The following is an 11,562-nucleotide window of genomic DNA, read 5'->3' as shown; positions in this document are numbered from 1 at the left end:
TGTACTGATAAAAGAACATTTTTCTTAAATTGTTAACACTTTATAATAAGTACACACTATTAAGTACTCATTAGTATGTAGTTTATAAACACAGTTAAAAATGTTTTACTCATCATTGATAAGCACTAAATGTATAAACTACATACTAATGAGTATTCATGTGTTATAAATGAAGAATTCAGTATTTATTAATGCTTAACTAGTGCTTAATATTGTGTACTGTATTGTGTATTATAAAGTGTTACCCTTAAAGGGACAACGAGGAGTTTCTATTTGGTTAAAATCACGTTAATGTGGATGAATCTACGCTACCCACACTTGTTAATGGGCCCATTTTCGATAAATATATTGTTTTGTCTCTATCGTTATTTTGTTATTATTAGTGGTGGTGGAAATCTTTACTTTCGGTTTCGTGGCGAGTCATGAGAATAACGCCGCCGAATCGCCGTTTATGGTCGGAACTACGACGGTATGTGATCGTCTTCGAACCTTTACTTTAATTCTTGATGAATGAAAACATGAGTCTGTCTTGCACCGGTCAAAGAATATCACGGTGTGCACGGAGGCTCATAAATGTAGTGTGAAAACGATTCGCTTTTCCAAAACTCCTCGTTGTCCCTTTAAATTTACAGTTTTTCTGAGTCACTTTGGTACATTTCTCGAATCATCCTCGACATTTGCAAAACAGTAAGTGCATCTCTCAAATAGCAAAACACCATGGATTACCTACAAAAGCCAGTCTCTTACTCAAAATCCTTAGTTCATCTAAAGAAGTTGCCTCTGAGATGTAGAATGTCTATTATAGAAGAGAAATACACTTTCAGGACAGAATAAACATGTCCTGTGATTTTCAGCCTCCTTTTATATTTAATAGAGGAGGGACAGTACCTAGAGTAGTGATCTCAGCTGTCAGGATGTGCAACCTTCGTCTAAAAAAAAAACCCAGGGAAAAACCTGCACTAGTGTGTGCATGTTTTGCAGATGTATGAAGCACTTTGTTAACAATATGCTTAAAAGAATATGCTCATGCTTGTATGCTACACAATTCACCTCAGAGCAGAGAACCTTACTAATTTAATGTCTCCACTGGAGTTTAACTGCGAGTCTCTTGAATGCTTCCGAAAAGCTGTGTCTATAGATGTCCTGGTAAGCAGGTAGTTTTACATTTTTTGTAAAACAAAAAACATACTGTAATCAAATTTTAAACCCTTCATACATTCATTTAGTGTATACTTTGAGTTTATTACAGAAACCCCATCTTATTGTTTTGATAGTAGAGAAAGAGCCAGGTTAGCCACCTCTCACTATAGTTAAAGACACTAGAGAGGCGCTCCCCTGTAATTTTAACCGTGAAGTAAAAACAACATTTTTTTTTTTAACCGATATTAGTCAGATATTCCAGTGTCGAATGATATCTACCTGTGTCACCAGTGACCCAAATCTCATATTCTTTGTCATTCAAATCAACACACACACACAGCAATTTAACATGAAAATCAGTTTTATTTGGAATATTTCACTTCATATTATATGAATAGAAAACATCCAATCAGCTAGGGTGCTTTACTCAGCTGCGTCTTTTCCCTGTAAAAAAAAAGAAAAGACAGTAGATGAATGTTTGCAGTACATATTTGCATACAGTAATTTCACACTCTGAGTACATGTTGTGGTTTGTTTGCAATGTTATTTATGGCATCATGATAGACTGGAGTATGGGCTTTGAGAGATATTCTATTTCCATTAAGCAATGTCTTTACCTTGCCAGAGTCGCGGCTCTTGGCTCTGAGCTTGTTGACCTGGGACTCAGCAATGTCAGCACGCTCCTCAGCCTCCTCCAGCTCATGCTGGACCTTCCTGCACTTGGACAGATGAACATTGGCCTGCTCCTCCTGGAATACAATATATTGTAAAGTGTTTAAATTTTCAAAAGGGCCAGCATAAAGTATATACTGTGCATTGAAATACGACATGCTATGAAATTCCTGTTTTTTGAATGCATGATTTGTCCTTACCGATTCCTCAGCCTGCCTCTTGTAGGCCTTGACCTTGAGCTGCAGCTTGTCGACCAGATCCTGCAGCCTGGAAACGTTTTTCTTGTCCTCCTCAGTCTGTAATATGAAATATTCATATTTAAATGTTATAATGGGACGTAAACTGATATTTGATGGATTTATGTTGTATATGTTAAATGTGATCAGAGCATTACCTGATAGGTGAGCTCCTTCACTCTCCTCTCATACTTGCGGACACCCTTAACAGCATCTGCTCCACGTCTCTGCTCAGCCTCAACCTCTGTCTCCAGCTCACGCACCTTCAGAAAAAAGGAAAATGTATGCAATGTTTAAAATAATGTATTTTGTATATCTTTTTACTTCTGTTCAACTGGCAAAACATTAACATGACTATTGTACCCTGGACTCGAGTTTCTGGAGCTGCTTCTTGCCACCCTTCATGGCCAGGTTCTCAGCCTCATCCAGACGGTGCTGCAGGTCCTTAACAGCAACCTCCAGGTTCTTCTTCATCCTCTCCAGGTGAGCGCTAGTATCCTGCTCCTTCTTCAGCTCCTCAGCCATCATGGCAGCCTAGAGAATATATAATTGGGATTAGAGTGTCTCATTAAAAACACATTTTGACTGAAGTAGTACTATGACCAAATGAAATTTAAACCTACATCGGTGATGGCCTTCTTTGCCTTCTCCTCTGCATTTCTTGCTTCCTGAACAGTGTCATCAACTTCACTCTGGACCTGAACCAGGTCAGACTCAAGCTTCTTCTTGGTGTTTATAAGGCTGGTGTTCTAAGAGATTTAAAGAGAAATGTCACTTAGCTGATAACATGCCTCATTTTTGCATCATTAAACCTTTTTTGTTTTTTAAATTGTTGAAATGATCATCACCTGAGAGTGCAGAAGTCCAACACGCTCACTGGCGTCCACCAGCTCCTGTTCAGCGACCTTGCGGCCTCTCTCTGTCTGTTCCAGAGCAGCTCTAAGTTCCTCAATTTCAGCCACCATAAGACCATTTCTGCGGTCCACCATGGCAGCCTGTTCCTTGAGGTCTTCCTGGGCTCTGACAGCATCATCAAGGTGCAGTTGGGCATCCTAGTTCAAAAGTATATTCAAATATTCAGATTAATACCACTGAGAGGTTTTGTGGGACCACTCACTATACTGTAGTTTGTGCAGCAGCACTATGACAACAATACCTTGAGCTGTGCCTGCACATTCCTCAGCTGCTTCTGGGACTCAGAAGCCTGGCGATTGGCATGGCTCAGCTGAATCTCCATCTCATTCAGATCTCCCTCCATCTTCTTCTTGATTCTCAGGGCGTCGTTCCTGCTCCTGACCTCAGAATCCAGAGTACCCTGCATGGAGTCAATCACCCTCTGGCTGTTCCTCTTGATCTGCTCCATCTCCTCATCTTTTTCTGCCAGCTTCCTGTCCACCTCACCCTTAATCTGGTTGAGCTCCAGCTGGACACGCAGGATCTTAGACTCTTCGTGTTCCAGAGTTCCCTATTGACATCAAATAATAAAATGTTCATCCTTATCCTGAGATCTTTCACAGTATGCTGATTTTTATCTCCTAAGATATTTTTTTTTTTTACCTCAGCCTCCTCAAGAGCTGTCTGGATCTCAGACTTCTCTGTCTCCACCTGCTTCTTGGCCTTCTCCAGCTCATGGATGCTCTTGCCAGTCTCACCCATCTGTTCAGTCAGATCTGAGATCTCCTCTGCAGAGATAGATGTGTGGTTAGTAATCAGTAAGCCTCAAAATTTAAACCTAGTTTCCAATGCAATGAGGCAAGAACTTACGCTGCAGGTTCTTGTTTTCACGCTTCATGGTCTCCAGGTGATCCAGAGCTTCCTCATATGAGTTCTTCATCTTGAACAGTTCAGTGCTGAGAGAACGAGCCTCCTTCTGAGCTCCTTCAAGCTCGGCCTGACCCTCCTCATACTTTTGCTTCCACTCTGCCAACACCTGAGTGACAAAATTAATATGGTTTCATTAGTTATGTACTAATGTGAAAAGAAACAAATTCATTTGACTTGGCCACAAGATTAACATTAGTACCTTGTCAAAGTTCCTCTGCTTCTTGTCCAGGTTAGCAGCCAGTCCATTAGCCCTCTCAACATCAATCATGAGGTCCTCCACCTCACTCTGGAGCCTCTGTTTGGTTTTCTCCAGAGAGGCACACTTGGAATTCACAGCCTCGATCTGCTCCTCAGCGTCCTGAAGGCGCTGAGCCAGCTTTTTCCTTTTTAAAAAAAATGTTACATTTTCTTGTCAGTCCTTAAAAACTTTAAATTTACTAGAGCCATTTACATATATTTAGATAGTTACATATATTGTTAGATGTTATTTTTAACAGCCACTATGTTAAGACCAGTGACCATTACTGCAGTGTCAAGTGTTACTTATTATTTTAGAAAATGAAACAAAATTACTTTGATAAAAATACTTATTGATACCAATATCTGTAATTTTATTGTTTGAGCAGTACTCACTTGGCCTCCTCAAGCTCCTCAGTGCGCTGGATAGCATCAGTTTCGTACTTAGTTCTCCACTGAGCCACCTCACTGTTGGCCTTGGACATTCCACGCTGCAGCTCAGCCTTGGCCTCCTGCTCCTCCTCAAACTGTTCCCTCAGCAGGTCACAGTCATGGCGAGCTGATTGCAGTCCATGAGCAAGAGCATTCTTGGCCTAGTGAAAGAAATGTATGCTTGAATGTACCAAATGCCATTTAAAACCAGAGCACATGTTTAGTTTCCTTACCTTAACCTCCTCTTCAGTCTGTCTCTTCAGCTCCTCAATCTGCTGAGTGAAAGCCTGTTTGCCTCTGGTCAGCTGGGAGACAAGAGCCTCCTTCTCCTCAATTTGACGGCCGAACTCACCTAGTTTAATAATGATCATCAAACATTAGTATGGCTTCATTCTACACTGAAGATTACTGTAGGTAAACAATGTGTTAAACAAACCGTTTTCTGTCTGGAGACGTGCTCTCTGTGCACTCAGGTCATTGTTTTGGCGGACATTTTCATCATTCTTGGTCTTCAGTTCACTAAGTTGGTCCTCAAGAGTACGGCACATCTTTTCAAGATTTCCCTTGAGTCGAGAAAGAATAGAATCAGTTTTATTCATGAATCCCTCAGTTATTACACCATCTAATTATCAAATTGTGATTTAATATATCATTTACCTTTGCTTTGGCCACAGCCTCCATGTTGCTGGAGAGATCATCAATCTCCATCTTGTATTCACTCTTTTCCTTCTCAAGCTTCTGCTTGACACGCTGGAGGTTGTCGATCTGCTCTCCCAGCTCAGCAACACTGTCAGCCTGCTTCTTACGAAGAGCAGCAGCAGTAGCTTCATGCTGCAGAGTGGACTCCTCCAGGTCACGACGCAGCTTCTGGAACTCAGCCTCACGCTTCTTGTTCATCTCAATCTGAGCAGCAGTGGCACCACCGGCCTCCTCCAGCCTCTCACTGATCTCCTCAAGTTCCCTGGAGAGGTCAGCCCTCTGCTTCTCAACCTTGGCACGAGCAGCACGCTCAGCCTCAATCTCTTCCTCCAGTTCCTCAATACGGGCCTGTTTAATGTAAATATGTTGTCATTCAGTGAACAGTGAACATTAAAATAAAACATACCAAAGGTATGCACCAATGCATTCTATCAGTGTCATTACCTGAAGCTCCTTGATCTTCTTCTGGAGCTGAGCACCCAGTGACTGCTCATCCTCGATCTTGCTGAGGAGCTGGCTGATTTCAAAGTCCTTCCTGTGTAAATAAGAAAATGCAGTGTATGAGTTTATGCAACCTACTGAGTATGTCAACAAACATGACAGTTCTTTTTAAATAGAGAAGAAAATTAAATATCTTACTTTTTGATCTTCTCATCAGACTGCTGTTTGTCATTCTCAAGATCCATAATGGATTCCTGGGCCAGTTTCAGGTCACCCTCGAGCTTTCTCTTAGCTCTCTCAAGGTCCATACGCAGCTTCTTCTCTTGCTCCAGGGAACCCTCAAGCTGCAAGTTTATATGAAATAATAATTAATATGTTCATGAAAGGTCTTGTTTTGCCAAGTAATAGACTTTAAAAACTTACATCATCAACTTGCTGTTCAAGCTTGGTCTTGGCCTTGGTCAGAGTGTTGACTTTGTCTTCCTCAGCCTGCAGGTCGTCAAGAGTCTGCTGATGAGCCTCCTGGAGGGCTTTCTTCTCCTTAGTCAGCTTAGCAATGCTCTCATCCTGAGAGGCCATCTCCTCTGTCAGGTTCTTCACCTATGGTTGCAAGAAAGATTTTGTTATTCAACAGTTAATTGTGCTGATTTTCCTTTATCTAATGGAGATATCCATGTTGACAAACCTTGTTCTCAGTGGCATGTTTCTCCTTTTCCACCTTGGCCAAGGTAAGCTCCAGGTCATCAATATCCTTCTTCAGCTCAGAGCATTCATCCTCCAGCTTCCTCTTCTTAGCAGTAAGCTCAGCATTGATTTCCTCTTCATCTTCCAGTCTCTCAGTTGTCTCTTTGAGTTTGGCCTCCAACTGAATCTTGCTCTTGATGAGTCCCTCACATCTCTCCTCAGCATCTGACAGATTCTCTCCTTCCTAGATCATGTTGCATGAATGTATTCTGTTAGCACATCAAAATCTTGTTTCAAAAACATCAGAAATCACAGCTATCTTTTCACATGTACTTACAGATGCCACTTGGAGCTGCAGATCATTCTTCTCCTGCACAAGAGACACCATCTTCTCTTCCAGTTCCTTCTTCTTGGCCAGGGCAGTAGCCAGGTCAGTTGTCATCTTCTCATAGTTTTCCTTCATATTAGCCAGCTCCTTCTCAGTTTCAGCACTCTTCAGCAGAGGCTTGATCTTGTAGTAAACCTTCATCCATGGCCAGTGCTTGACATTCATGAAGGAGCGGATGTTGTACTGGATGGTGAAAATGCTCTCCCTGTAGAGAAGACGTTTGTGTTATAGGGAAATCATCATTATTCCTACTATGACTTTGTCATGTGTGTGTGATAAGTAGTTTTTTCCAACATGCCTTCTTTCCATCATCTTCACAAACTCCCTTCTCATGAGGTATCCACGGCAGAGAGCCTGAGTCATGGTGACCAGAGCTGCCAGTTTTTCATCTCTCATCTCCTCAAGGGTACCCAGCAGACCGGCCTTGAAGAACACCTGAATAAACAGACGATTTACATTTTATGAATGGCCTAATTAAGGCTGCTCTGCATCTATGACACTTGTCCTTTGACACATGGTCCGCTGTTGCACTAAATTAATTTCAATTAAGTAGATTGTTCATTTAGATGTATTTCTAATGTAAAAATCTATCCTCATTGGTAAATATTCTGAATTATAACAGATCATGCATGGTGCCTACCTTGGTGTGTCCAAATCTGTACTCATCGTGATTAACATCAATTGATCCAAGCAGCTTCTCTGATGCCTTCTTGTTGTCAATGAACTGGCCCTCAGGGATGACACTGGCATTCAGTACCTTGTATCTATTGTGAGAGATTTAATGGTCAGTGTGTGCATTTTCTTTACCTTGTCTTAATCAAAAAAAAAGTTATTAAACTATATTAATAAACTACAGTATATACTGATACCTCTGCTTGAAGTCACCATAGAGGATTCTGCTGGGGAAACCTTTCCTGCAGATTCTGATACCCTCCAGCACACCGTTACACCTGAGCTGGTGGATGACCAGGAAGTTCTCCATCAGACCTGTGGAACAGAGATTTGGCCGTTAGTACGGTGAATACATTGTTATTGTTTGGAAGTCTTGCAACACCATCCCCAAACAAAGCAAACACACTCAGACACAAATGAGATTGTGTTTTTGTACCTGGAGTCTTGGACTCATTGGGAATCAGACAACGCACAAAGTGAGGATGGGTGCTCCTCAAGTTAGTCATCAGCTTGCCCAAGTTCTCCTATAGATGGAAAATAGCAATTGTCATGAAATCTAGCTAAAGTTAAATGTGATGTTATTTTTCAGTGTATAATGCCAACCTTACCCTGAACTGTGAAGACACAGTCTGCATAGAGCCACCCTTCTTCTTGCCTCCCTTCTTGCCACCGGTCTCTGTGTTTTGATTAACAGCACATGAATGCATATCTAGTCTTTTAAAAAATGATAAAGAATTCTAATGCACTGAATGAATACCATACCTTCAACAACAGGTGGATACAGGGATGCCAACAGTTTAACAGGGGACTTCTGGTACAGCTGCACGACAGAGTCGTTCAGTGGGTCCTTGTTCTTGTCCAGCCAGCCAGAGATATTGTAGTCCACAGTACCAGCATAATGCACCAGGGAGAAGTGGGCCTCAGCCTTGCCTTTGGCTGGCTTTGGCTTCTCAAAGGCTTTGGTTTTGCCAAGATGCTGGTCATACAGCTTATTCTTGAAGGATGTGTCAGTGGCCTTGGGGAACATGCACTCCTCTTCAAGGATGGAGAAGATGCCCATGGGCTTGAAGAAAGCAGAAGGAGGTTTGCCATGAACTGATACTGTTGTTAAATATTCAGAGGAGTGTCTTTAAATATATCACAGAAATTCAACTGTACCTTCTCAATCAGCTCAATGCAGGCAGCCAAGTCCATACCGAAGTCAATGAACTCCCAGATAATACCCTCCTTCTTGTATTCCTCTTGCTCCAGGACGAACATGTGATGGTTGAAGAACTGTTGCAGTTTCTCATTGGTGAAGTTGATGCACAGCTGCTCCATGCTGTTGTACTGTTAGAGGAGAAATAGTCAGCCTAATCCTTTACATGCCAAAAGAAGGATAAGTATTGTAGGCTGAAATAATGAATGAAGCTTACATCAAAGATTTCAAAGCCGGCGATATCCAGCACACCAATGAAGAAATTCCTTTGCTGCTTGGTGTCCAGCATCTGGTTGATACGGATGACCATCCACAAGAACATCCTCTCATAGATAGACTTGGCCAGGGCAGTCACTGAGTTATGCACCTAAATAACAACATAAAAATGACTTTAGGGGTAACACTGCTCAAGTCAAAGCATTTAGCATTTCATGTATACAACTATCTTTCATAGACTTGATGTTATACTGATTCCCTTGAATCAGTATAACAGTGTGTTTGTTTTGACAGGAAAATTATACTTCATATTTACCTGAGGCACAGTCTGTCCCTTGGTGACAAACTCATTTCCGACCTTCACTCTGGGATAGCACAGAGCCTTCAGCATGTCAGCAGAGTTCAGACCCAACAGGTAAGCAATCTTGTCAGCCTCTGAAAACAGTTCAGTGATTTACAGTTAACACTTATGTTACACTGACTGTAGTGCTAATAATAGAAACAAATGACAGACAAGAATCTCTGTTGTTGTTACATCCAAATTTTTCATGAATGATCATAAATACTCACCCTCTGTGCCATCGGGCTCAGCCTGCTCCTCACGCTGCTTCTGCTTGAACTTCAAGTTACCATGGTGGAGCACAGCACCAGTCAATTTGTAGATGCCCATCTTCTCCTCACCAGTGAAGCCCAGGATATCAATGGCATTCTGTGTTCACAAAAAGTGTCATCAGAATATGTAATCACTTCACACAACACATTCAGAAAGCCATATTGATCATTAACATGCAAATTATTGTAAAGATTTTAACAATGAAAATCACTAACATCAGTGGCATCCAGCTCCTCTTTGTCATCAATACTGGCCACAGTGATCTGACCCTGACTGCACATGGGGAAGTCGTAAGGGTTTGTTGTGATGAGTGACATTTCTGCAGGTGAAAAAATGGAGTAAGTTTCAACAGAGTGTTTTTCAGTGACATCTCTAAGTACATTTAACATTGTGCAGCAGCTTAATCTGCTTACCAATCAGCTCAGGCTTGTGGTTGGTCATCATCTGGTAGAAGATATGGTAGCCTCTCTCATCAGGGAGCTGGAATGACACTCTAGACTTCTCCAGCAGATCTGCAAATGTGGGTCTTAAATCACAAACTGGAAAATTCTCAACTCCAATCATTTGTGTTTACTATGAGATTTGTTACTTACATGTCTCAATATCAGCACTAGCCAGTTTGCCAGTTGTGCCGAAATGGATTCTGATGAATTTACCCTGTTTGGAACAAAGCAGTTGTTTACATCTCTCAGTATTGGCAATGTGTAAGAGGAATTTTCTCTTGCTGACATCTCTCCATACTTACGAAACGAGAAGAGTTGTCATTCCTCACAGTTTTGGCATTACCATAGGCCTCCAGCAGAGGATTGGCTGCAATAATCTGATCCTCCAGTGAGCCCTATTATCCAAGTGACAAAATCATATCAAAATGTGTTTTGTCTTGTGGAGATACTATATACACTCAATACACATTCAGAGTCATTGTGACATACCTTCATTTGGCTCTCCTTCTTCTTTTCACCACCACCAACTGAGATTGTGGCAAAGTACTGGATGACACGCTTGGTGTTGACAGTCTTTCCAGCACCAGATTCTCCACTAGGTATAGACAAAGACTTGTAAGAGTTTGATCAAGCTATTTGATTATCTTGGAAAAACGTCAACAAAAATGAAACTTACGTGATCAAGACAGACTGGTTCTCCCTGTCTGTTAAAGCATAAAATAAAGTAATTAATCACTTATTTCTACAACATAAACCTCATACTAACAAATTTTATATTGAAAAGGATTTACCAGTTAGCATGAACTGGTAGGCATTGTCAGAGACAGAGAAGATGTGGGGTGGAGCCTCCATACGCTTCTTGCCTCTGTAGGCATTCACAACTTCAGCATCGTACACTGGGAGCCACTTGTAGGGGTTCACGGTGGCACAGAACAAACCAGAGTAGGTCTGAAAGTGATCATAAAGTTAAAACAGTTAACCCTAGGTTTCCTACAAGTATAATCATTTTCAATATTGTGTGTATCATCTGGCAGATTGTCTTACGTAGATCATCCATGCTGCATAACGCTCTTTGAGGTTATACAGGACAGAGGCTTCATTGAGATAGGTCATCATGGCCATATCCTCAATTTTGTCGTACTTGGGAGGGTTCATTTGAGAGACGTCATCCTCTTTAACTGTCTTCTCCTGCAACAGGAAATTGGTTACAATGAGAGCTGATCACATTTAACTCATATATGACTCTGAATTTATGATACAAACCTCCTGAGTGTCCAGGACTTTGACGGTGACTTTGCCACCCTCTTTCTTGAGGATTGTTCCCTTCAGGTACAGCTCTTTGGCATCAACCACATAGCAGGCAGCCTTGGCATCAAAGGGTTTGCTTTGAGCCTCAATTCTCTCCTTCTCTGGCTTACGAAGGTAAATGGCAGCTTTGCCATAAACGGCCATCTCAGCGTCTGTACTCATGGTGGCAGTTTATATCTGTGAGGTAAAATGAAATGAGAGTAATTTTAGGACACCTTTTTGAGGTTACATCAGCTCATGAATCTGAACAGCCAAAAATAACTTAATTCAATCAAATGTTTCATATAAAATGCATTACATTCAAACTATATTCATACCTGACCCTCTCTCTGTCAAAATGTTGTTATGTTCCACAATCC

The 11,562-nt window shown here is 41.4% G+C and overlaps 1 protein-coding gene across 1 annotated transcript; it reads right to left on the bottom strand.

Moving 5' to 3' along the window:
* Nucleotides 1–1,492: 1,492 nt before the first annotated feature.
* Nucleotides 1,493–11,562, bottom strand: LOC146986180 (myosin heavy chain, fast skeletal muscle-like). The gene is made up of 40 exons (XM_085779883.1): nucleotides 11,521–11,562; nucleotides 11,159–11,380; nucleotides 10,940–11,083; nucleotides 10,687–10,843; nucleotides 10,572–10,599; nucleotides 10,385–10,490; nucleotides 10,198–10,290; nucleotides 10,046–10,109; nucleotides 9,866–9,964; nucleotides 9,668–9,771; nucleotides 9,410–9,548; nucleotides 9,156–9,274; nucleotides 8,841–8,990; nucleotides 8,584–8,754; nucleotides 8,188–8,488; nucleotides 8,034–8,101; nucleotides 7,862–7,949; nucleotides 7,623–7,740; nucleotides 7,394–7,517; nucleotides 7,048–7,188; nucleotides 6,703–6,954; nucleotides 6,367–6,609; nucleotides 6,105–6,281; nucleotides 5,880–6,025; nucleotides 5,685–5,775; nucleotides 5,199–5,588; nucleotides 4,978–5,104; nucleotides 4,775–4,893; nucleotides 4,506–4,702; nucleotides 4,072–4,255; nucleotides 3,813–3,978; nucleotides 3,606–3,730; nucleotides 3,205–3,513; nucleotides 2,897–3,100; nucleotides 2,672–2,797; nucleotides 2,412–2,582; nucleotides 2,207–2,311; nucleotides 2,013–2,108; nucleotides 1,758–1,889; nucleotides 1,493–1,584 (listed from the first exon to the last, which is right to left on the bottom strand). The coding sequence occupies exons 2-40, from the start codon at nucleotides 11,363–11,365 to the stop codon at nucleotides 1,564–1,566; spliced, it is 5,802 nt and encodes a 1,933-aa protein (XP_085636009.1). The 5' UTR covers nucleotides 11,366–11,380; nucleotides 11,521–11,562; the 3' UTR covers nucleotides 1,493–1,563.

Source organism: Trachurus japonicus, chromosome 6 (genome assembly GCF_045865225.1).
Source record: "Trachurus japonicus isolate A0001 chromosome 6, Traja_1.0".
NCBI lineage: Eukaryota > Metazoa > Chordata > Actinopteri > Carangiformes > Carangidae > Trachurus > Trachurus japonicus.
The sequence above is the reverse complement of the archived record's forward strand: the minus strand, read 5'-3'. Positions and strand labels throughout refer to the sequence as shown.

Excerpts from the sequence above, each read along its gene's own strand:
- LOC146986180 (XM_085779883.1), bottom strand. The coding sequence starts at position 11,365 with ATGAGTACAGACGCTGAGATGGCCGTTTATGGCAAAGCTGCCATTTAC. Across the intron at positions 9,772-9,865 it reads CCACAAGCCTGAGCTGATTG|AAATGTCACTCATCACAACA; the intron begins GTAAGCAGATTA and ends TTTCACCTGCAG. Across the intron at positions 3,514-3,605 it reads CAGCTCTTGAGGAGGCTGAG|GGAACTCTGGAACACGAAGA; the intron begins GTAAAAAAAAAA and ends TGATGTCAATAG.